Genomic DNA, 26,997 nt, shown 5'->3' with positions numbered 1-26,997 from the left:
CCCATTTCTGGCCTTCCCGAACTTCCAGGAGGCTCATTTTTCGCCTTCCCTGAGCTCCGTGCATGCCCTGAACTTACCTGCATCCAAAACGGGCTGAGTGGAGACTCCTGGGAGAAGTGGGGAAGGGTGGGCAGGACCAGCCAGGAGTGGGATTTGGGGGTTCTCCGAACTGCACAGAATCTTAGCTAGGGACTTTCCCGAATCCCTGCAAGCCCCCAGCAGCCCACCCCTGGAAATATTGCCTCCAATAGGATTTTTACATACAAAATATATTCTGTAATGTAAGAGTAGGCTGAATCACTTCAAGCTATAAGGGATTGTGATTGTTTAATATTAGAAAAAAGATCTTAACAGTAGAGAAATAAAACTAAAAAAAGAACTAAAATAGATCCTTTCCGTCTTCGATATTAAATTTCTTCAAGCAGGCAATAATCACTTTTTAGTGAAGAAAAAATGAAAAATCTTTGCATTTTATAAATATGTATGCATACTGCCAAAAATGAGATTATCATATTGAAGAAGAGGAAATAGAGGTGAGAAGAGAAAGAGTAAGATAGAAGATAACACATGGTGCTCATCAACATTTCTTGGCTAGGGAGCCAGTGTTGCCTGAAGACATTTTTCGTGGTTATGTGGCCACCATAGCTATATGCAAAAGGCGCACAAAACCCTGGTACCTTCCCACCAAAGTGGTACCTATGCAAGTGGTACCTTGCATTTGCACACTTTCAAATTGCTAGGTGGGGCAGCAACAGGAGCTCACCCAGTTGTACGTTGCTCAGGTCTTGAGCCTGGACTTTCACAACACCTTATAAAACTTTACAATTGCAAATTGCAGTCAGAGAAGACTAGTCATATTAACATACTGGTTTAGTAATTAAATTGCATACACAGCACTTGTATACAGCTTTATGTTCAAAGTGTCATTTCCTGGTGACAAGTGTTAATTGTTAAAAGGCACTGAAAATAAACCTGGTACACATTTTGAAATACAGAATATTTCTTCTGCATCTCCTAAAACTGTATATTCTAATATATTTTGATTTTTTTTATCTATACAGCAAGCAAACTAAAAAAACATGAAATTGAAAAAAATGGAAATACTGACAAAGCAAGCAGTCTTAAATGGAGGTTTTGTGAAGGATAGCACAGAGACTCATAATACAATACAGTAAGTTAAATATGTGTCTGTGTGTATGGTTATAATACCTAATTCATAAAAATATATACTAGGTGTAGCCCAGGATACATGGATTCCTCAACTAAAGAGTACAATTTCCATTGCTAAGTGGGGGTGGGGTCATTAAGTGAATTGTACCAATTGTATGACTTTTGCCACACAAATTTAGCTTCCCCTATTGCTTGTCAGAAGCTGGCTGGAAAAGTTTTAAATGCAATCACATGAAACCAGAATGCTGCAATCATTGTAGTGTGAGGACAGGACACAAATCACTTTTACAGTGCTGTTGTAATTTAAAAATGATACTATACAAAATAAATGCTGTAAGTTAAGAACTATCTTTCTAGGATATGTATTTATGTATGTATGTATGTATGTATGTATGTATGTATGTATGTATGTATGTATGTATGGTATTCAGCTTTGTTCAGGTATTTTCCCACGTCATTATAGTTGTGCTTTTAAAGTTGTAGCAACATTTCGGCAGAATCTCATCTGCCATCATCAGGCTTCTGTATTGTGTTCATCTGTGAGTCAGACTTTTACAGTTGTTTCAGTTTTAAATTTGGGGCTAGCCTACTGCTGTGCCAGAATGGTTTTTTCTTCATCCTGATTGGTTGGGGGTCTTGGTCTGTGTTTATTGGTTTTGGAGTTTGCTGTGTTCTGCTTGATTGGTGTTTCTAATATCTTCTGTCTGTTTTGTGGCTTTTTTTGTCTTGGTTGGCTAGCAACATTGTGTTCCTGTATTGGAGGCTTTTAGTGCAGCTTGGCTCTGAGTAAATGGAAGCTAGGTTTCATCTGGGTGCCTGGTTGGGGTGTGTTTGAGCTGGAGGTATTGGGGGGGTCTGTTTGTGCCCAGGTGTTTGCCTGGCTTGTGGTGTGGAGATTTTTTTGTTTGTGAGTTCAGGCTTCCAAATAATTGACAGTCTGGTGGAATCATCTCTTCTATTCATGCTTTCAGGTCTTTTTTTCAATCTCTATGGCTTCTCTGATAATTCTGTAGCTGGGGTTTTCTATAGTGGCTAGGGTTTTGGTGCCATTGAAGTCGATGCTATGACCTGTGGCTTTCATGTGTTGGACTAGTGAGGAAGTGTGTTCCAGCTTTTTTACTGCATTTTTGTGTTCATCCAGGCGGGTACTTATTCTTCTATTGGTCTGTCCAATGTATGTGGCCGGGCATGATGCACAGGGGACTTCATATATGCCTTGGTTTTCCAGGTCAATTTTATCTTTGGGGTTTCTAAGGATGGCTGCTATTTTTCTGTCTGTTTTGAAGGCAGTCTTGATGTGATGCCTGTGTAGGATCTTGCTGATTTTGTCTGTAGTACCTCTTATGTAGGGCAGGACAGCTGTTCCATAGGTCTGTTCATCTTCTGGGTCTCCATTATGTCTCCGTGTGTTTTTGTGGATCAGGCCTGTGATTTTGCTTTTGTGGAAGCCGTTGGCTGTCAGTACTTTAGTCAGGGTGCATAGTTCAGTCTTTATATGTCAGTCTTGTCTGCCAGGCGTTTGGTTCTGGCGATTAGTGTTTTGGCCACGGAGTTTATCTGTGCTGAGTGGTGGTGGGATTGGGCATTGAGGTAGCGGTTGGTGTGTGTTTTCTTCTGGTATATGGTGTGTCCTAGTGTGCCATCTGTTTTTTTGTAGATTAGTACATCTAGGAATGGTAGTTGTTTGTTTGTTTCCGTTTCCATGGTGAACTTGATTTTGGGGTTTGTGCTGTTTAGGTGTGTTAGGAAATTGTTTAGGTTTTCTTTTCCATGGGGCCAAATCACAAATGTGTCATCGATGTATCTTAACATAGTTTGGGTTTGTGGGTGGCGTTAGCCAGGGCTCTGGATTCGAATTCTTCCATGAACAGGTTTGCAATGACAGGTGACAGTGGTGATCCTATAGGGGCTCCTTCAATTTGCTTGTATCTTTGTTCTTTGTATATGAAATACGTGTTGGTTAACCAGTGTTCTGCTAGTTCCATGAGGTGTTTAGCTGGTTGGTATTTATTTTTGATGATTTCAAGAGTTTCTTTTATCAGGACTTGAGTGAATAGTGAAACCACGTCAAAACTTACAAGCAGATCTTCTTGTTCCACGTGTAGATCTTTGATCATTTCCAAGAAGTGGTATGAGTTTTGTACATGTGAAGCTGCTGTTTCAGCATGGGGCTGTAGATGTTTTGCTAAGTGTTTAGCTAGGTTTTGTAGTGGTGCTCCTCTGGAACTGACTATGGGTCTGAGAGGTATGCCTTCTTTGTGTATTTTTGGGAGGCTGTATAGTTTGGGGCATCTGGAAGATTTTTCTCTTGGGATGATCGTCTGTTGGATGTGGCTGGTTATAATTTTCTTCTTGGTTATTTTTTCCAGATATGTGGTTGGGTCCGTGTTTATGGGTTTATATGTGGAGTCTTGGAGTAGGTCTGTCAATTTTGTTTCGTAGTCTTTTCTATCCATTACTACTGTGGCATTCCTTTGTCTGCTGGAAGTATGATTATGCTGCTATCCTTTTTTAGGGCTTGCAGGGCTTTTAGTTCTTCTTTGTGCAAGTTGCTTTTGGGTGGTTTGCTTGTGCACAGGATGTTAGTAACTTGGTGTCTTATTCTATCAGCTTCATCTGTATTTAATTTAGTTAGGCTGGATTCTACTGCACATATGCTGGATTCTGTGGGGATTTTTTTGGGTGCTATAGCATAATTGAATCCTTTGGTTAGGACATCTGTTTCTGTTTTGGTGAGTTCTCTGTTGGAAATGTTATATACTAATTGTTTCAGGTGTTGTTGTGAGTTGTTGGGGGCTTTCTTGTCATGTTCTAATTTCTTTAGTTTCTTCAAGAGTTTGTCATTTTTGTAAGTGGTTTCAGTTTCAGCTCTCCAAGTTGTAAGTTGTTTTATCTTGTCCCAAAGTAGAGGGTGGATTTTGCTGCTCAATGAGATTCTGCCAAAAACGTTGCTACAACTTTAAAAGTACAACTATAATGACGTGGGAAAATACCCGAACAAAGCTGAATACCATATGTATGTATGTATGTATGTATGTATGTATGTATGTATGTATGTATGTATGTATCTATGGTATCAGCTTTGTTAGAGTATTCAACGTCCATTGTTAAAGTTAGTAGCACGTTCAATGAAACTCATCTACCATCATCAGGCTTCTGTATTGTGTCCATCTGGGACACAATACAGACGGACACAATACAGAAGCCTGATGATGGCAGATGAGATTCTGCCAAAACGTTGCTACAACTTTAAAAGCACAACTACAATGACGTGGGAAAATACCCGAACAAAGCTGAATACCATACATGTAAGTACCCCCGAAAACTTAAGAATATACACATACATATACATACATACATACATACACACACACACACACACACACACACATGGAAAACAATTGAAAAAATATATGTTGCAACTCTATTGCCTGGTGATACATGTCTTTCTATAGAAAAAGAAGCAGAAATCTTTCAAGTCTATTCATTAGAAATACAGATAAATGAATGGATAGAAAATACAGAACAGATGTTCATACATCTCTTTGTTTCATCAAAATAGACATATATCTGAGTATAAACATGTCTTGAAATCTTAGCCTGAGGACATGTTTTGGATGAATACCTATATATAATAATCTATTTATTGTTTCAGGACAGAAAAAGTAGATGAAGTGATTAAAGAATGGGAAGGCTCTTTCTTCAAGGATAACCCTCACTTAAGAAAAAAGTCTGTTTCTTTGCGCTTTGATCTTCACCTGACAGCTACAGATGAAGATTGTTTACATATGAAACAGAAAAGTCTGCCTGATATTGAAGTGAGATTGGTTATGAGACGGTCTTGCAGCATCCCATCAATCAAAACTTAAATCAATATCAATTTATTCAAAGATTATTCATGAAATGGGTTTAAAAATAAATATTGGTATGAATCTAGAACAAATATATGATCACTTAACTAGAACTTTGTTTCAAATAATAGAGCTTTCCCCAACTGATACCCTTTATATTTGTTGAACAACTTTCATGAATCAAAGATTATTAGGGGATGATGTGAATTATTATATTATCCCTCTAAAGATAGAAAAGATTAAAGGTCTCATATTAGGTCAGTGATATATATTTGAAGAAGTGCTTTGTGTTTGTTTTCCTCCAAATGCTATTTATTTGCATTTAGAATTTTTGACAAATATTTAAATAATGCTTTCAAATATTTGCTTTTGTAGGACTAAGAACTAACAAATGCAAGATCTACATTTGAAAGGGATTATTATATGAAGGGTTAAGATTAATGTTTTATTCCATTTGGCATTGTTATAATGATTAAATTATCAAATAGCTGTATTTCTCTCTCCCCCAAATGATAAAACTGTACAAAATCAAAGGATGAAGAAGGTCACTATTAATTAAGTCCTACCTTAATCCTGTGAAATCTGTGTTCTACTTTATCCAAGGTGATTTATTAACATTGTTCTTATGCCACAAATACTAATAATTGATATTTAATTCAAAAATACATATATCAAAATAACTGGACTTTTAATAAACAATGTAAAAACATTTTGAACATTACTTTTAGGCACCACATGAAAGTATATCATTGGGTGATATAGGTATTTCTATGAAATTGTGCTTTGGCCCTATTGAAGCTATGACCAAAGTAATAAATTCTTTTTTTGAAATTTGTGATAACATTTATCTTCTAAAATAATGAGTTGTTATTCACCCAATTATATTTTATATACTTTTCCTGTTTCTTTTTTTCTTTCTTATTTTTCCTAAATAATATTGAAAACAAAATTGGGCATCCAAACTAAAATGAGCTCTGTGACTCCTCTCCACCTTTGAGTAAAATGTATTATTTCATTAGAATAAAAGCTAGGCAAGAAATAAATATATCAATGAATTTTATTAATTACATTTTGGATGTTCAAACGTGGCTCACTCATATTAAACTACACTTCCACTCTGCCAGGGTAGTTGGCTTGTCCAAATCATTCCTATTTGCATCAGAAGCACCTTCAAACTATAGACATATAACATACAACACTGAGCAAGTAAAAAAGTGTAAAATAAGTCTGAGAAATATAATACATGTAAAAAGTATGCAAAATAAATAAGATTAAAAATAATTGACATTCACCCAATATCATGCCACCTCAACAGAATTTTCTCTTGTCAATATGAAGTCTTTTCTGTACATATTGAAAGAGATCTGTCCAGACCTGTCCAAGAACAATCAGTTCAGTTAATGGAGCGTTGAGGTAGCTGCAGAAAAAGTCCTGCTTTGAGAAGTTCTCCCATTTCCTCACAATCCACAGTTTGAGAACCTTTTATTTAACTGATCTAAAGAGACTCAATTTACTCACAGCTGCTGTTAATTCCTGTAATTTGCTGCTTTGTGATAGGAATGTGAATTTAAAAATAAAAAGTACCCCAAATATCCATAATATGAATCATATAAAAAGTTTAGTGCATAAAACAAATATTAAATATCATTTATTTCATATTTTTGAAAGGTTCAACAGCAGATATTAGTCAAACAGAAAAATTCTAGACAACAGTTCCTACAATTTAATGTCATTGGCAAGACTGACAGAAGCTGATTTTAGTATTTAGTATTTATTTGATTTGTCAATTGCTTACAAGATACAGGTATAAGAATAAACATAGTTTTGAATACATGAGATGGATACTTATTAAGAAAAATAAAAAGAAACAATAGGACAGGGACGGTAGGCACGATTGGTGCGCTTATGCACGCCCCCTATAGGCCTCTTAGGAAGGGGATGACCTAAATATAAAGCATAACCATGGAGGAAAAAAAACTGATTTCCATGAATATAAATGGACTGAATTCAGCTATTAAAAGAAGAAAAACTTTTCACAAATTAGAGAAGCTAAAATTTGATATAATTTGTCTACAAGAAATACACATTAAAAAACAACACGAACAATTACTGGCACAATCAAAATTAGGGAAAATATTTACTTCCCTGACTTACTGTAAGAAAAGAGGACTGGTTTTGTATATTAAAGAAACTATCCCAGCAAAACTGATTTATACTGATGAAGACGGAAGAGTATTAATGGTTGAAATAGTGGATAATAATACAAAAACACTCTTGGTTGCAATTTATGCCCCGAATGATAAACAAGAATTCTATAAAAAATTACACATGAAAATAATTGAACTGGACTATGCTAATATACTTATGATGGGAGATTTCAATTGAATTGTAGACAATAAACTGGACTATACAGCAAAAGCAACATGACAAAATAGGAAGACTCTCCCTAAATCCTTTTTTAAAATGACAGATGAATTAAATTTAAAAGATATATGGAGAGAAAGAAATGCTAAAATTCAACAATATACTTTTTATTCCAATAGACATTTATCATGGTCCAGAATAGATATGATTTGGACATCAACAGAATTATTATCCAATATTCAAGAAATAAATATTGAAACAAGTACATGGGCAGACCACAATCCAATGACAATTAAATGGAAAGGACAAAAAAGAAGATCTAGATGGACATTAAACAATACTATTTTAAAGGAAAAAAAACTTTACACAATGGATGGAAAAAGAATTGGCCTTCTTCTTTAATGAAAACAAAAAAGAAGATACTTCAATACAGAATGTTTGGGATACAATGAAGGCATATGCAAGAGGATTAATAATAGACTATACAAAGAAAAAGAACATTAGGAAGAGGCAAATGATTAAAGCTCTAGAAGATGACCATAAAAAACTGGAAAAAGAATTACAGAAAATGCCACAGAAAAAAGATATTAAACTCAAAATGGATATAATTAAACATAAAATGGATGAAGTAGAGAAAGAAGAACTGGCACAAAAAATTAGAAGTGCTAAACAGAACTATTTTGAAGATGCAAATAGGCCAGGTAGATGGTTAGCATATAAATTGAGAAAAGAGAAAGAATCAAGGAAAATATTACAGTTAATAGACGATCAAGGTCAAATTTGTTATGGTAATAAAGAGAAAAAGGCAATCATTCGAGACTTCTATGGACAATTATATAAACAGGAGGATCTTGATGAGGAAAAAATTAAACAGTATTTACAAAATGCTAACCTACCTAAGATACCTGATGAAACTGGGAAAATGTTAGAAAGTGCTATAACAATGATGGAACTAACCGAAGCACTTAATAGACAGAACAATGGAAAAGCACCAGGACCAGATGGTCTCCCGGCAGAATTTTATAAAACATTACAAGAATCATTGAGCACTTCACTGTTAGAAGTCATGAATGAAGTTATGATAAACAAGAAAATACCTAAAACATGGTCAGAAGCTTATATTACACTTATCCCAAAAGAAGGGGTTGATCCATTACAAATTAAGAACTATAGACCTATTTCCTTATTGAATGCAGATTATAAAATCTTTGCTTCAATCTTGGCAGAGAGGCTTAAAAAATACTTAAACAACTTTATTCACCCTGATCAGAATGGATTTTTACCAAAGAGACAAATTAAAGACAATATGAGGGTAATCCTGGACAGATTGGAATATTACGAGGCACACCCTGAAAAACAAATGGCTTTGATATTCTTAGATGCCCAAAAGGCATTTGATAATGTGAATTGGAGATTTATGTTATTATTATTGGAACAGATGGGCTTTGCTAGAAAATTTATCCAAGCAATAGAAGCCATATATTATAAGCAAACGGCAAAAGTAATGATAGATGGAGAATTTACAGATTCTATTAATATTTAAAAAGGTACAAGACAAGGATGCCCATTATCTCCTTTTTTATTTATATTGACTTTGGAAGTGTTAAATAGAAATATTAGAGAGGATACAAATATAAAAGGAATGAAAGTTAAAAAGGAGGAATTTAAATTGCAAGCCTTTGCAGACGACTTGGTTTTTATTTTGGAAGATCCTCTAGAGACAGCTTTAAAACTATTGGAAAAGATAGAGATGTATGGTGAGATGGCTGGCTTGAAAATAAATAAAGACAAAACAAAGATTCTGACAAAGAACATGCTGTTAAAACAAAGAGAAGAGCTGGCAGACCTATTGAAAATTCAAGTTGCGAACAAAGTTAAATATTTGGGGATATATTTGACGTCAAGATGTACTACACTGAAAGAGAATAACTATATTAAACTTAAACAGCAGATAGCATCTGATCTGAAAAAATGGGAAAACCTACAATTGTCATTGATAGGTGGAATTTCAACAATTAAGATGAATATTTTACCCAGAATTTTATATTTGTTCCAAACAATACCAATTAGGTTAGGTAAGGATTACTTTGAAGAACTAAATAAAATTGTTTTGAAGTATATATGGCAAGGTAAGAAAGCGAGAATAAAATTAAAACTCTTACAGGATGCTAGAATTAGAGGAGGATTTGGCCTTCCTAATTGGGAGTTGTATTATCAAGCTGCAAACTTAATGTGGGCTAAAGAATGGATAACGTTAAGAAAGACTAGATTGTTGGAATTAGAAGGACATGATTTATTATTGGGTTGGCATGCTTTTTTATGGTATAAGGGAACTAAATCACAGGGTTACTTTAGAAGGCATTATATACGGAATCGTTATGGTTGAATTGGGAGAAAATTAAGAAACAATGTTATTTGAAAATCCCAGTTTGGTTATCAATTATTGAAGCTTTTTCTTATCCTATAACCTATAAGAAGGAACAAACAGTTAGATATGGGGAATTACTAGATGAAAAGGGCGAACTTAAAACGATTCAAAATTTAGAAGAACAAGGCATAAAGATGAATTGGTTTTCATATGCGAAATACATTCAAGGTATCTTAAAGGTTCTAAAATGGAAGGATTTTATGATAAATTGACTGATTTAGATAGGATTTTGACAGGTACTGATGAAAAGTGATCAAAAATTATATAATTATTTGTTGGAAATTAAATTAGAGGAAGAACAAGTTAAAGAAACAATGATTGCTTGGGGGAAGAATTTTGGATATGGGATTGATTTAGAGAAATGGCAAAAATTGTGGTCTCAAAATTACAAAATGACAATGTCAACAGCATATAAAGAAAATTTGTATAAGATGTTTTATAGGTGGCACTTTCCCCCGACAAGAATTGCAAGAATGTTCAAGAACAAATCTGAAAAATGCTGGAAATGTCATCAGATCCCTGGCTCATATTACCATATGTGGTGGACTTGTGAGGAGGCCAGGAAATACTGGACTAGAATTCACATATGGTTGGAAAAAATGACAAAGAAACATATAGATTTGAAACCAGAGATTTTTTAATTGGGAATCTTACCTGATACATATAATAAAAACTTAAAATATTTGATTGTAAATGTATTAACAGTGGCTAGGATTGTATTTGCTAAAAATTGGAAGAGTGAGAAAATACCATTAGAGGAAGAAATTATTAAGAAAATACTGGAATGTGCTGAAATGAGTAGATCAACATTTGAAATTAGAGAACAAGAAGATAAACAATTTTATGAAGTTTGGGATCTTTTTTACCAATGGTTAGATAATACAATATAATAATAGAATATTTAGAAACCTAGGAAATAATGAATATATATATATATATTTTGGTTTTGATAACACTTTTAGAATATTTTATTAAGATAGACTTGGTATAATTTTACGATCTGTTATAAAATAAATTAACTAAATTATAGCTATCTCGCTTAAGTATGAATTAGTAAAATTATAGTCAAATGATTGTTTAATAACGATATTAGGATATATAATTGTTGATTGATAATATGAGTTATTATGTAATATAATTATTATGATGACTATGAAATGGATGCACAAAAAGGAGTGGTAAACCAACCAATACACTGTCTGTAAATTTATGAAGAATGATGATGTTTTTATGTTATGTTTTATGTTTTATGTGTTTTTTGTTTGTTGTTAAAATTAATAAAACTTTTATCAAAAAAAAAAAAAAAAGGAAGGGGATGAGGTCAATAGTAGACAGTCTAAGGTTAAAGTTTTTGGAGTTTGGGGAAACCACAGTCAGGTAGAGTATTCCAAACATTGACCACTCTGTTGCTGAAGTTGTATTTTCTGCAGTCAAGTTTGGTGCAGTTACCTTGAGTTTGTATCTATTGTGTGCTCTTGTATTGTTATGATTGAAGCTGAAGTATTCATTTGCAGGTAGGACATTGCAATGTATTATTTTATATACTGTATTTAGATCGGACTGGAGGCAGCGTAGTTCTAGGTTTTCTAGGTCTAGAGTTTCAAGTCTGGTGGCATAAGGTATTCTGCAATGAGTAGAGGAGCGGAGAACTCTTCTTGTGAAATATTTCTGGACTTTTTCAATTGTGTTAATATCAGATACATGATATGGGTTCCAGACTGATGAGCTATATTCGAGGATTGTTCTAGCAAATGTTTTGTATGCTCTAGTTAGTAGTGTGATATTACCAGAGAAAAAGCTACGTAGGATTAGGTTAACAACTCTTAATGCCTTTTTGACTATGTAGTTACAGTGGGCTCTAGCATTTAGATCATTAGAGATGAGTATTCCAAGATCTTTTACAGAGCTTGATCATCAACAAGGTCTTGACTATTCAGCTTGTATTTTATTTTCTGATTATTATTTTTTTGCCAATATGTAAGACAGAGCATTTATTTGTTGAGATTTGAAGTTGCCATTTGATTGACCATTCTGATACACAGTCAAGGTCCTTTTGGAGGGTAGTACTATTGTCTATGGTGTTGAATAGCTTTACATCATCAGCGAAGAGAACGCAGTTGCTCTTAATATGATTACAGAGGTCATTTATGTAGAGTATGAAGAAAGTTGGTTTCAGCCTTCAAGATATCTTCTACATCTTTTCTATAGCTATGCATCTTTCTCACTGCTCTCCATCTTTCGGCTGTCATTAGTAACGGGGGGGGAGGGGGCAATTGGAGGGGAAGAAAGGAGAAGGTGTTACATTCCTGTGCTGTAAAGGAGAAGGAGGAAGGGGAGTATAAATTCCTGTTTTTAAGTTTCTATTTCCTTGCCTAGCTTTTTCTTTCTTTTGCGCAGCTGCGAAGTTTTATCAAAATATGTCAAGGTCAACGGACAGAGGCCTCATCACCACCTGAAGATGCCCACATGATCATATTCAGAACTTTTAATTGGAAGAGTCTTTTGGACTTTGGGGGGTGGGAACAATTCCATCCCTTTGTATATGTGATCTGCGCGCCAAATTCTTTAGATTCAGAATTTTACCTGTAGCTTCCACTTTGAATTTAAGTAAAAGAAAAAACTTTGCTCAAATCATTGGAGTCTCAGTATTTCTTTCTTGGATTTTGAATGGAGCACAGACTGACAGTTGGTCCTAAAACACTGCCTTGGGGGATACCACTGTTGACAGGTACAGAATTTGATAGGACGCACCCAATTTTGACCTTTTGTTGTCTGTTTGACAGGAATGCTTCTATCCAGTTATGCAGTTGTCCAGAGATACCATAAGATTTTACTTTTAGGAGTAGTTTGTCATGTACCACTGAATCAAAGGTTTTACAGAAATCTATGTAGATTGTGTCTATTGTTTTGCCCTGATTGAGTTGTGTAGTCCATATGTTTTTGCAGTGTAAGAGTTGCAGATTGCAGGATAGTTTTTTTCTGAAACCAAATTGTTTATTAGGGAGTAGGTTGTTTGTCTCTAAGTGGAGGATAATAATTGATTCCATAACTTTACAGGTGACACAGCATAAGGAGATTGGTCTGTAATTTTCAAGATGGGGATGACCGTGGCTTGTGACCATAGTTTTGGCAAGGAGCTGGTCCTGAAAGATTTTTCAAAGATTATGGTTTGAGGTTCGGCTATGGCATTGGATAGCTTTTTTTTAAGAAGTAGGCACATATTCCATCCGGTCCAATAGATAGATTCAGAAAAACTTGAGAACACTGGGTTGCTTACCTTTGAAATAGAACATAGAATTTGAAAAATCTAGGTAACTCTTGCTTCTGAATGTTTATGTATTTATAGCACCTTCACTAAATTAATACCTTACTTTCCTTTAAGCAGTTGGCGAAACAACTGATTTCCACTATATTCAAGTGTTCAGTTGATTCTTTAAAGCAATGGTTCTTTGGGGTTTTTTAATGGGGCCAATCACTCTATCAAAAACCAATAATATTCACTTGATTCACTGTTTTTGTTCTGAAGTCTGACTCTAAACTGATTAATTTGAAAAGTATTGCTTTTATTAAAATCTAGTTAAGTAGCAAACAAAATACCAAATGTCAAAGAAACAGTAGCTGTGCAAAAAATTAGCTGGTGCCCAAAGCTATAATTGTGTGTATAGCTTAATTTCTGAGTTTGAAACTGAGATCACAAAAAAGTCTGAAAAATATTTTTTTAAAAAATACAATATCTTATTGTTTTTCAATTATGCCACCCATCTTGCCTACAGACAACTTACAATCAATTAAAAACACTCAAAACATTAAAAAATGGATACTAACATTAAAACTTAGTTATGATTACCAAAGAAGGAAAGGGAGCAAGATACACAAAGGAGAGATGGGATTTATTTTAATACACTTTTGATTTAAAGGTTGCACTGTGTAGAAATCAAAAGCAGCAGACAATTAATTTATAAAAATTAAGGCAAATTCATACACTAAATAAAATTTAACATTAGGTATTTATTGACATATAGTGCTCACTCTGAATTTTGCAACCCACATCTGACAGCCTTAGGCAAAGGTGAATTCCAAATCATTTATAATTAAAGATAGCAAGCATTGATTTTATGTTTAAAAAAATTGATTTGGATTTACTTGGGCCAACCTATTCACTATACCTAGTCCAACAAATGAGTAGGACTACTTATAAATAGGCCAGAGCATGCCCATTTACCACTGTTACACAAGCTGCACTCATTGCCAGTTTGCTTCCAGGTCCAATTCAAGGTGTTGGTTCTTAACTTTAAAGTCCTTCATGGCGGCAATGCAGGTTGTCTGAGGAACAGTCTCACTTCAGTAAGATTAGTCTGTCCCACCTGTGCTGGTAGAAGGGGCATGTTGCAGACGATCGATCAAGGAATTCCAGCTGGTGGGGTGAAAGCTTTTTCTCTCGTGAGTCCCAATTTTGGAACACTGTGCTACCTCCAAAGTGAGATCAGCACCCACCCTTTTAGCCTTTCAAAGGGGCCTGAAAACCACTGCCAACTGGATTGGAGCCCTGGTGAAAGCATGTTAAATTGGAGGTGATTAAGAGACTGAGATAAGACCCCACCTCCCCCTGTGACCTCCCTTACCATCTGTGTTAAGTCTTAAGTCAATTTTGGTGTTAATATTTATTATTTTAATGTTTTCTTGGTTGTAAGCTGCCTAGCATCATGTCTAGGCAAAATGGGCAGCATATAAATAAAAATGCATATTAGAGCACAAATATATTATTAAAAAAACAAAAATCCAAACTCTCTACATTTATACATTTTGCACAAATGTAACAAGGCCTCATAATCTATCAAGTGTCTGACAAGTATCATTTTATTTTCGATTTCAAAAATAATGAATCTCTTCCTAAATTGAAACTCATTCATACTATAAATAATAATATATTATACAAGACCACCATAAATAAAAGCAACTTCATTGCTGTTAATTACAGTATGTACGGTGGATTTGGCAAACCAAACAAATAGCTTACAATCAAGGAAAATGAATACGTAAATCCATAATAAAATATTTTATTTAGCTATATAAATCTCAAGTATGAATTTCATATGTTTTTCTTTTTCTTCAAGCCACATATATCAAAGAATGGCAACATATTCTGTTCGTCTGACTACATTGGTTCAAAGCTCCAATTGGTTCAAAATGCATTGGCCCAAATGGTTTTGTGCAGACACAGGTGTGCACATGTGTCATTTCTACTACGGAAGCTGCATTGGCTTCTGATTTGCTTCCGGATACAATTCAAGATGCTAGTTGTCACCTCTACAACCTTATATGGCGTGGGACCAGGTTATCTGAAGGAACATATCTCTGTGGGAATGGTGTTCCAAAGGGAGGGAGCTACTATGGAGAATGCCATTCTGGATCCTGCCAGATATACCTCCTTATGAGACAGGATCTGCAACATTCCCTGCCCCCCTTACTCTATTGGGTGGGTGGATGTAACCAGGGAGAATAGCCTGGCCTCCACTTTGACAGACTTTTGCAAGGTCCTGAAGACCTAGTTCTACCAACTACCCTGCAACTGCCACAGTGGGATGAAGCCCATCAAGTGGCTCATTTGACTGCTTATTGTCACCAGGGGATATTGTTTTGTTCTTTTTATATTGATTTTTAATTGTTTGTAGGCCATCCAGAGACACTGAGAGTGAGTGGCCAGCCACATAAATCCTCTGAATAAATAAACACAAATAATTTAAAGCACCCAAGAAAATGGGAGCCAATTTGGTGTAGCAGTTAAGGCACCAGGCTAGACAATGGAAAATGGTGAGTTCTAATTCCACTGTCAATCCGGAAGCGAACTGGGTTGAGGTCATTTTTTTTTTTGGCTTCAGGGTTGCCACAAGAAAGGGAAGGGGGGGGGAGAATAGTTATCTGGGGTTTTGTAATCAAAACAAAAAGTTTTCTTGTGGGAACCAAGGACATTTCACCAGGTGGCAGGGAAGAAGAGAAGTGAGTAACTGAGCAAACGGCTTGTGCCCTTATTGGACAATGTGACTGATGCCTGGGGAGGGAGAAAGGGGGAACTTTCACTTTTAGTTGGGTGAAAATCATGGGGACTTTCAGTCTCAGTTTTTTACCGGTTGTGCCAATATGATGTATCCAATAAATTGTTCTTTGAGAAATCTACCTGTCTCAGAGTTCTGCTTTCAATGGGTACTTTACTTGGAACACTGACATCCTCTTTAGATACAATGCCAGTTGCCTCAACTTTCTCAACCTTAAGGAGGAGGAAATGGCAAATAACTTCACAAAAAAAAGCCTTATCAACAGAACTGCAGGGACCAGTCCAGACAGTCACCAGGAATCAAGAACTGACTCAAAGGCATACTCATACATAACACCCTGGAAAAGTCATCTTTTAATGGACATGATAGACTTAACCACACTTTTACTCCCTATTTATTCTTTTCTAAGACATGATACAAGTAGTCCTCATATAACAACAGTAATTTGAACAGAATTTCCATCATTAACTAATGTTGTAAAACGCAATCTCACATGACTATATCACTTAGCAGCAGCAATCCCAGGAATCTTGCTGTCATTAAGCAAGGATCATGGGTTGTTAAGCAGGGATCTCATATGACCAAGATTTCTGATCTCCACCTGGCTTCCCACAAGCAAAACAAAATAAGTACTATGGCGTGAGGTGATGTGGAGGTGCTGCAGCAAGAATGAATGAGCTGGAGAGGCTTGCAATGGTGCCATATGACTGTGTGTGGGCTGAAAAAGAGTTGCTGCTATGCTGCATGAATGTATGCAGGCAGAGGAGAGATGCTTGGTGACTTCAATCTACCTCATATTAATTGGACCCTAAACGAATGCACAACTGAACCCATACATGCAACCTTCTACAATGCTGTAACAAATCTGGGACTGGAAAAACTAGTAACCAACAATACTAGGTTTAACAACTGCCTCGATCTCATCTTCTGCAATCGTTTGAATTTAATTTACGGAATACAAACTAAAGAACCCTTTTCCAACAGTGACCACAATATGATTGACTTTTGTCTCAACATACGCCCACACACAAATCATCACAATGACGTAATCCCCAATTATAACTTCAAAAAAGGCAACTATGATCTTATAGACAACGATCTCTCATCCCTTGATTGGCAATCTCTATTCACTGGATGCAATACTGTTGAAGACCATTACAACATATTTTTACTTGAAGTCAAAAGAGTCATCAAACTATATGTACCTATAACAACTCCCAAAACAAAAAAAACCAGATTACCCACAACAATAAGGAAACTTCAATCCAAAAAGAGATCACTCTGGCGGAAAAACAAATCTGGTCACGTTGCCAACTTCAAAAGCTGATACAAAAATTTATGCCACTAGATAAAGACTGAATGCACCAATTATCACATTAAACAAGAGGAAAACCTTCTATGCACCAATTCCACCTGCGCTTTTTACAATTTTGTAAACAACAAACTAAAAGACTTAAGGTCCATCCCACCCCTGATAGGACCTAATGGTAAAGACCGACACCATTAAAGCCAACATCTTTAACACATTCTTTGGCTCAGTATTTGTAAACAGCAATGGATCATGCCCAGTATTTCCTAGTCGGACCACAGACAACTACAATGATCTAATACATATCGATTTTACAGAAGACAATGTTGAAAAAGCACTACACAATCTAAAACCATCTCTATCTATTGGACCGGACAGAATATGTGCCTACTTCTTAAAAAAAGCTATCCACTGCCATAGCCGAACCTCTAAGCATAATCTTTGAAAATTCTTTCAGGACCAGCTCCTTGCCAAAACTATGGTCACAAGCCACGGTCATCCCCATCTTCAAAAAGGGAGACCCCAGCCTAGTTGAAAATTACAGACCAATCTCCTTATGCTGCGTCATCTGTAAAGTCATGGAATCAATTATTAACCAATCCATTATCTTCCACTTAGAGACAAACAACCTACTCTCCAATAAACAATTTGGTTTCAGAAAAAAAATATCCTGTAATCTGCAACTCTTACACTGCAAAAACATATGAACTACACAACTCGATCAGGGCAAACCAATAGACACAATCTACATAGACTTCTGTAAAGCCTTTGATTCAGCGGTACACGACAAACTCCTCCTAAAAGTAAAATCTTATGGTATCTCTGGACACCTGCACAACTGGATAGAAGCATTCCTGTCAAACAGACAACAAATGGTCAAAATTGGGAGCGTCCTATCAAATTCTGTACCTGTCAATAGTGGTGTCCCCCAAGGCAGTGTTCTAGGACCAACTCTCTTCATACTCTACATAAATGACCCCTGTGATCACATTAAGAGCAACTGCGTTCTCTTCACTGATGATGTAAAGCTGTTCAATACCACAAACAATACTGCTACCCTTCAAAAAGACCTTGACTATGTATCAGAATGGTCAATCAAATGGCAACTTCAAATCTCAACAAATAAATGCTCTGTCTTACATATTGGCAAAAAAAAATCAGAAAATAAAATACAAGCTGAATAGTCAAGACCTTGTTGATGATCAAGCTCTGTAAAAGATCTTGGAATACTCATCTCTAATGATCTAAATGCTAGAGCCCACTGTAACTACATAGTCAAAAAGGCATTAAGAGTTGTTAACCTAATCCTACGTAGCTTTTTCTCTGGTAATATCACACTACTAACTAGAGCATACAAAACATTTGCTAGAACAATCCTCGAATATAGCTCATCAGTCTGGAACTCACATTACGTATCTGATATAAGCACAGTTGAGAAAGTCCAGAAATATTTCACAAGAAGAGTTCTCCACTCCTCTACTTGTTATAGAATACCTTATGCCACCAGAGTTGAAATTCTAGACCTAGAAAACCTTGACTTACGCTGTTTTTGGTCTGATCTAAGTATGGTATATAAAATCATACATTGCAATGACTTGCCTGTCAATGAATACTTCAGCTTCAACCATAACAGCACAAGAGAACACAATAGATACAAACTCAAGGTAACCGCACCAAACTTGATTGCAGGAAATACGACTTCAGTAACAGAGTGGTCAATGTCTGGAATACTCTACCTGACTGTGGTTTCTTCCCCAAACCCCAAAAACTTTAACCTTAGACTGTCTACTATTGACCTCACCCCTTTCCTAAGAGGCCTGTAGGGGGCATGCATAAGCACACCAATCGTGCCTAACTGTCCTGTCCTATTGTTTCTTTTATTTTTCTTATATGTACCCATTTCATGTATTCATAACTACGTATATACTTATACCTATTATCTTGTAAGTGATTGACAAATCAAAATAAATACTAAATACTAAAATCAGTTTCTGTCAGTCTTGCCAATGACATTAAATTGGCAGGGAGAAGGTGCTGCAGCATATGGCTGGGAGGGAGGGGAGGGGATATTGTGAATCCTCAGGACAAAAAGTGGAAGGGGTGACTTGCAATCTTCCCTGCCAGTTTCCCCACTTTGCTTGTGGGAATTTGGAAGAAAAGTTTACAAATAGCAATCAGGTGAGCGCAGGATGCTGCAGTCACCATAAGAGTGAACCATTTGCCAAATGTTCAGATCACAAATCAGGCCTGGGCAACAGGCCTGTTGAAAATTTTGTTCCAACAAATGGATCGAAGCCTTTAGAGCGTCCCCCACAGGTGATGAGCACAGGTCCCATCCAAACAACATGAAAAATGGACAAGAGCTCCAGCTTCAGGAGTGGGATCAGTTAAAGAAGCTAGCTCAAAAAAAGCCTAAACCACTGCACATCGCCACTCTCAACATAGGAACACTGACTGCATGCAACCACGAGTTAGCCAAAATCCTGAAACGCCACCATATTAACATAGCATGTCTTCAGGAGACCAGATGGAAGGGACAGAAATCGAGAGACACTGAAGTAGGTTACAAGTTGGTTTACCAAGGCACTTCCTACAACTATGGTGTTGCTGTTGTTGTGAGCAAAGATCTATGCAGCCATGTGCCTGAAGTCCAGAAACACTCTGACCATGTCATGTCTGTCACTATCAACACACACCCCTCAATGACTTCAGGTGTTTTCTGATTATGCCCCACAAACAGGACTTGATGAAGACACCAAAGATCAGTTCTGGAATGAACTGCAGATTAAAATCTGTGCCTGTCCTGAAAAAGATCTGCTGCTCCTCTGCGGTGACTTGAATGGTTGTGTGGGAAGATATCGGGATGGCTACCAATGCCATTGGGAAACAAAGGTTATGGAAACCACAATGAAGATAGATTTCAAATCCTGGACTTTGCAGAAGCAAATGATTTCATAATCTGCAATGCATGTTTCAAGAAAAATCCAGACCAGCTCATTACTTTCACCAATGGCAGAAATAGCAGTCAGAGTTTATTCTCTTGAGAAGACATGACCTTCCCATGCAACACCAAGGCTATCCCCTCTGATGTTCTTGCCCCCAAAACAAATTACTTGTTACAGATCTAAAAATTAAAAATGCTATAAGAAAATGAACAGCACCACAGGCCCCAAGAGGATGAAATGGTGGAAATTGCAGCACCACAAAGAAGCAGTGATCAGAAAAATTGTATTCCTACCTATCAGTGTTGCTACAAGTAACATCATCTGGTCAACACTCTGTAACTCTGTCATCACCACTGCCAGAGAAATTCTCAGTGTCACAAAATCAGCTCACTGTATAAAAGTTCAGTTGTGCACTGAACAAGTGCAGGAGAAAGTACAAGAAAAGAAGCAAACTTTCAAGAAATGGCAGGCAGATAAGACCAAAGAGAATCTACAGAACTGTGTAACTACCAAGAGAGTGCTGAGAGAGCACTCAAGAGAGTGCCAAGAGAGCAGCCAAGAGAGTGGTTGCTGAAACCAGGGCAGAACACTATCAAGACCTATATGACCGCTTGAAGACAAGGGAAGGGGAGAAAGACATTTACCAATTGGCCAAAGCACAGAAGAAGGCTGCACAAGACATCGAGCATTACATGTGCATGAAGGACAAGGATGGCAAACAACTCCAAGACAAACAAGAGATCTTGCAACAATGGTAGGATCATTTCAATGAGATCTCCAACATTGAATTCCTACATCCACCAATTCCAAAAGACCAACCCATGGACCCATTCCACTCATAACTGAGGAAGAAGTCAACAATGCTGTAGACAGAATGGAGAACTTGAAAGTCCCTGGACATGACAATGAGTAAAGAAGGCATTTGATTGTGTTCCACAACATCTGATGTAGTGTGCCTTCTGGGATCACAGAGTACCTGAACCACTCATTGACTGGGTCAAAATGCTAAATAAGAATACCAGCAGCCAAGTGTGATGCCCAGCCAGCCTCTCCAATAGATTCCAAGTTATGGTTGCAGAGGTGGTATTCAGCAAGTTCTGACCAGTTCTGGAGAATTGGTAGCGGAAATTTTGAGTAGTTCGGAGAACCAGCAAATACCACCTCTGACTGGCCGCACCCCCATCTATTCTCTGCCTCCCGAGTCCCAGCAGATCGGCTGGGTCTTCTTTTGTTGCCCTGTACAGAAGAATGGAGCTGGAAAGCAGGTTAGTGGAGTGGGGAGGGAATGAGATTTTGTAGTAACCTTCCCCCAGGAGTGGGGAGGGAATGGGGATTTTACAGTATCCTTCCCCTGGAGTAGGGTGGGAATGGAGACTTTACAGTATCCTTCCCCTGCCACAGCCACCAAGCCATGCCACACCCAACAAACCATGCCCACAGAACTGGTAGTAAAAAAATTGTAATCCCACCACTGGACAGTTGGGGTGCACCAAGTTCTCTGTACTGTCACCATTTTTGTTTATATTGGTCAAGGACACCATCACGCATGACCTGCAGCAGAATGCATCCTGGACTATGCTTTATGCGGATGATGTTATGTTTGCTTCCACCACCAGAAGTGAATTACAACAGCAAGTTCAAACATGGAACGGTCACCTCAACCATTTTGGACTCTGTCTCAACACCAAGAAAGCTGAGTACTTAAAGACTGGTACCATCCCTGGAACCCTTCAAATCAATGGAAAAAACCTAAAGATGGTGGACGTTTTCTGATATCTGGGATCTCATCTCCAAGTCAATGGCAACATCAATTGTGAGGTGTGAGCAAGTGTGAATTCTCAGGGACGACTCATACCTTGGTCAGCACTTCTTCACTCTCCTACCATCACGTAAGAGATATAGAAGCATAGCCAGCTGCACAAACAGGCTGAAGAACAGTTTCTACCTCTGGCCTGTACGAGTCCTGAATGGAAAATAACTCTTGTCAACATAGTATGATAGATTTATGGGGCCGGCGCATTGTGCAATAAGTTCACATGGTGCAATAAGATAGTATATTTGTTAGTAGGATTCACTGGGTTAGGGATTTTTCTTTTTTGTCTTCAATGTGAGTTGTGTTTGGAGGTGCACGAAGGGAGACTCAGCCAATCTCATATTATACTCTGATAATAAAGGTTGATTTGATTTGATTTGATTGCAGCCTGGATGATTGGTGAGAACTCAGGATATATTATGTGACAGATGAATGACAACTCGTCTTAAAACTAAGATTTACAAGACAACCTTCCTCCCTGTTGCATTGTATGGCATTGAATGCTGGACAGCAACAACAGGGACCGAAAGCTATCTCTATGCCACAGAAATGCAAATGTTCAGATGGATATCAGCATCTCCCTTCTTGACCACATCATAAATGACACCATTCAACAACATTTTGATGTGACACCAATTATAGAGAAGATGAGAGAAGGCCGACTCCACTGGTATGGACATATGCAGAGAGCAGCACCTTCCACCGTGGTCAAGACTGCCTACCAACTAGAATTCAATGGCCGGCGATCTTGCAGGCCTCCAAAACAGGCAAGACACCATCAACAAAGATATTCAAGCTGCAGGCCTGCGCCCTGAAGACGCAATTGACCATGCTTTGAAAAACTTTGAAAACTTTGAGAGTTTTCCCCTCAACTGCTGAGAGAGAACACTGTGTTACAACTTCCTGTTTACAGAGTAATAGCGATCTGCTATTCAAAAAGCGATAAATTCCTCTCATCAGCTGCTAGTAAAACAATCAACCCGTTCCTTGCAGACTCCTAATACTACCTCATTACCTCAAAACTTACAACTTTTCTACCTCATCACCTATATCAACGATTAGATAATCAATTTCTATAAAATATTTTATTAATGGTTTTATTAATTTATTGTTTTTAATTGATTAGTGTGATTAGAGTGTTTAGTGCAAACAGTGTGATTACTGACTAGATTAAAATATCAAAATTCATGTAATTTAATTGAATAGCAAAATCATTGATTTAGTGAATTTAAATGAACAGTGTGATTAATAATTAGTGTAATTAATTGATTAGTGATTAGAGTAATTAATTGATCAGGCTGATTGTTGCTCAGGAATATTATCTGACTTGAGAGATTACTACAATTGATTGTTTGATATTGTTTGATGTAATATTGGCTATATAGATTACCCAAAATTGTTCCTTTAATTAATTCAATCAACGTACTATTTTACCAATCCTACCATGCCAAAAAGTAAATCCTACGTCAAACCACAACCTAAAGAGAAGATAATCCCCACCAATGAACCACAAGACTCCTGCACATGCCTTAAATGCTACAAAAATCTAAAGGATAATAAATACTCCATCATATGTTCTCTGTGTAAAAAATACACTCATCATGACTGCTTGGGATTACCTGAGCAAATGATTAAATACCTAGAATCATCCAATGAGTATCCATATTTCTGCAAATCATGCATACCCAAACTGGATCTGTCTGAAAGAGATGATACCATCGAAACCATTGAAACATCCCCAATCATCGAAACCATTAAAACATCCCTCAACACCATAGTAGCATCCCTGGACGCCGTAAAAGAAAGAATAACCAACCTTGAAAAAAAAGACACAACGCAAAAACCTGAACATCAAATAGCTACAAACCACATCTCCACCCATAAACCACAATCCAATCCAAAACCCAATCCACAAATAAACACAACCCAGACAAATATTGATATCCCAATCCTCATCAGAGAAGCTGTTGAGCGTGAACGGAAACGTCCAAACGCCATCTTATTTGGACTAGAAGACATCAATGTCAATGATGACATCACAACTGTCCGAAACATCATCAGAGATTATCAAGCATCAACCATCTCCGCTGATGAAATACTTGACATTTCCCGCATCGACCGAGAGCTCAAAAATAGAGACGGCTCTGTGGCCCCACGCTTGTGCAGGGTCATTTGCAAAAACGAATCAAGCAAACGTAAATTCATTTATACTATAAACTCACTCGCCAAAACCAACACCAACCACAAGAACCTCCGTTGCCGCCCTGACCTAACCATACAGCAACGTGCCCGCTCCCGTGTACTCCGCATCGAACTCAAAAACCGTCTAGACAATGGAGAGAAGGACCTGTACATTGACTACCATGCTGACTGTATCAAAAGTAAGCCACGCAACCCAATTCTCAACTTTTACCCTCAACCACAACCCTACCTCAACCCATCCACCATCACCCAAGACTAGGCACGCGCGCCCCCAACTACCTCAATTCTAACTACTGCCGGACTTAAATGCAAACTGCTCAATACAAGAAGCCTCGTGAATAAAATACCTGAATTTCTCATCCTCCTTAATACGGCTAACTTCGACATTATATTTGTCTGTGAAACATGGCTCAATGCATCTCTCCCGACTCCATTACCACAGTAAGAGACTATCATGTTTACCGATCAGATCGTGAAAATCGTCGAGGAGGTGGTGTTGCTATATTCTATAAAAAATCCTTACATCTAAAAAATATCCAAGTTACCCAGGAGCTTGCCCTTCCTGAAACCATCATCTGTGAACTATCCTTAAATATCACAATTCGATTCTTACTATGCTACAGAGCACCTGATTATGACATTGAACATGTAAACAAGCTAAATACATTACTAACATGGGCTACATCCTGCCCATACCCTTTTATCTTTCTTGGAGATTTCAATCTACCTCATATCGACTGGACCCTAAATAATTGTACAACTGAAATCATACACACAACCTTCTACAATGCTATTACAAATCTGGGACTGGAACAACTAGTAACCAACAACACTAGACTAAACAACTGCCTCGATCTCATCTTCTGCAATAGTTTGAATTTAATTTATGGAATACAAACTAAAGAACCCTTTTCCAGCAGTGACCACAATATGATTGACTTTTGTCTCAACATACGTCCACACAAAAATCACCTCAATGATGTAATCCCCAATTATAACTTCAAAAAAGGCAACTATGATCTTATAGACAACGACCTCTCATCCCTTGATTGGCAATCTCTATTCTCTGGATGCAATACCGTTGAAGACCATTACAACATATTCTTACTTGAAATCAAAAGAGTCATCATACTATATGTTCCAACAACAACTCCCAAAACAAAACAAAAAGAAGATTACCCATATCAATAAGGAAACTTCAATCCAAAAAGAGATCACTCTGGCGGAAAAACAAATCTGGTCACGTTGCCAATTTCAAAAACCGATACAAAAACTTATGCCACCAGATAAAGACCGAATGCACCAATTATCACATTAAACAAGAAGAAAACCTTCTAAGCACCAATTCCACCCGTGCTTTTTACAATTTTGTAAACAACAAACTAAAAGACTCAAGGTCCATCCCTCCTTTGATAGGACCTGATGGTAAAGACTGCAACGACGACACCATTAAAGCCAACATCTTTAACACATTCTTCGGCTCAGTATTTGTAAACAGCAATGGATCTTGCCCAGTATTTCCTAACCGTACCACAGATAACAACAATGACCTAATACATATCGATTTCACAGAAGACAATGTTGAAAAATCACTATGCAATCTAAAACCATCCCTATCTATTGGACCGGATGGAATATGTGCCTACTTCTTAAGAAAGCTATCCACTGCCATAGCCAAACCTCTAAGCATAATCTTTGAAAAATCTTTCAGGACCAGCTCCTTGCCTAACCTATGGTCACAAGCCACAGTCATCCCCATCTTCAAAAAGGGAGACCCAAGCCTAGTTGAAAATTACAGACCAATCTCCTTATGCTGCGTCACCTGCAAAGTCATGGAATCAATTATTAACCAATCCATCATCCTCCACTTAGAGACAAACAACCTACTCTCCAATAAACAATTTGGTTTCAGAAAAAAACTATCCTGTAATCTGCAACTCTTACACTGCAAAAACATATGGACGACACAACTCGACCAGGGCAAAGCAATAGACGCAATCTACATAGACTTCTGTAAAGCCTTTGATTCAGTGGTACACGACAAACTACTCCTAAAAATAAAATCCTATGGTATATCTGGACAACTGAATAACTGGATAGAAGCATTCCTATCAAACAGACAACAAATGGTCAAAATCGGGAGAGTCCTATCAAATCCAGTACCTGTCAATAGTGGTGTCCCTCAGGGCAGTGTTCTAGGACCAACTCTCTTCATACTCTACATAAACGACCTCTGTGATCATATTAAGAGCAATTGCGTTCTCTTCGCTGATGATGTAAAGCTGTTCAATACTACAGACAATACTGCTACCCTACAAAAGATCTTGACTATGTATCCGAATGGTCAAACAAATGGCAACTTCAAATCTCAACAAATAAATGCTCTGTCTTACATATTGGCAAAAAAAATCAGAAAATAAAATACAAGCTGAATAGTCAAGACCTTGTTGATGACCCAAGCTCTGTAAAGGACCTTGGAATACTCACCTCTAATGATCTGAGTGCTAGAGCCCACTGCAACTACATAGCCAAAAAGGCATTAAGAGTTGTTAACCTAATCCTACGTAGCTTTTTCTCTGGCAATATCACACTACTAACCAGAGCATACAAAACATTTGCTAGACCAATACTTGAATACAGTTCATCAGTCTGGAACCCTCATTACGTATCTGATATTAGCACAATTGAGAAAGTCCAGAAATATTTCACAAGAAGAGTTCTCCACTCTTCTACTCGTTGTAGAATACCTTATGCCATCAGACTTGAAATTCTAGAACTAGAAAACCTTGAATTACGCCGTCTTCGGTCTGACTTAAGCATGGTATATAAAATCATACATTGCAATGTCCTACCTGTCAATGA

The 26,997-nt window shown here is 37.1% G+C and overlaps 1 protein-coding gene and 1 long non-coding RNA gene across 2 annotated transcripts in view; one reads left to right on the top strand and one right to left on the bottom strand.

Annotated features, from left to right (window-relative positions):
* The window catches only part of KRT222 (keratin 222), a 49,507-nt gene extending 42,619 nt beyond the window's left edge, over positions 1-6,888 (top strand). The window contains 3 exon segments of the mRNA XM_087947984.1: positions 1,062-1,090; positions 1,092-1,171; positions 4,826-6,888. Of these exon segments, the coding sequence (XP_087804110.1) occupies positions 1,062-1,090; positions 1,092-1,171; positions 4,826-5,039 (323 nt within the window). The 3' untranslated portion in view covers positions 5,040-6,888.
* The window catches only part of LOC113424385 (uncharacterized), a 122,793-nt gene that overhangs the window by 94,081 nt on the left and 1,715 nt on the right, over positions 1-26,997 (bottom strand). The gene's annotated exons all lie outside the window — the stretch shown is intronic.

This window comes from Notechis scutatus, chromosome Z (genome assembly GCF_049901735.1).
Source record: "Notechis scutatus isolate UNSWTSFEM ecotype Mainland chromosome Z, rNotScu1.2, whole genome shotgun sequence".
NCBI lineage: Eukaryota > Metazoa > Chordata > Lepidosauria > Squamata > Elapidae > Notechis > Notechis scutatus.
The sequence above is the reverse complement of the archived record's forward strand: the minus strand, read 5'-3'. Positions and strand labels throughout refer to the sequence as shown.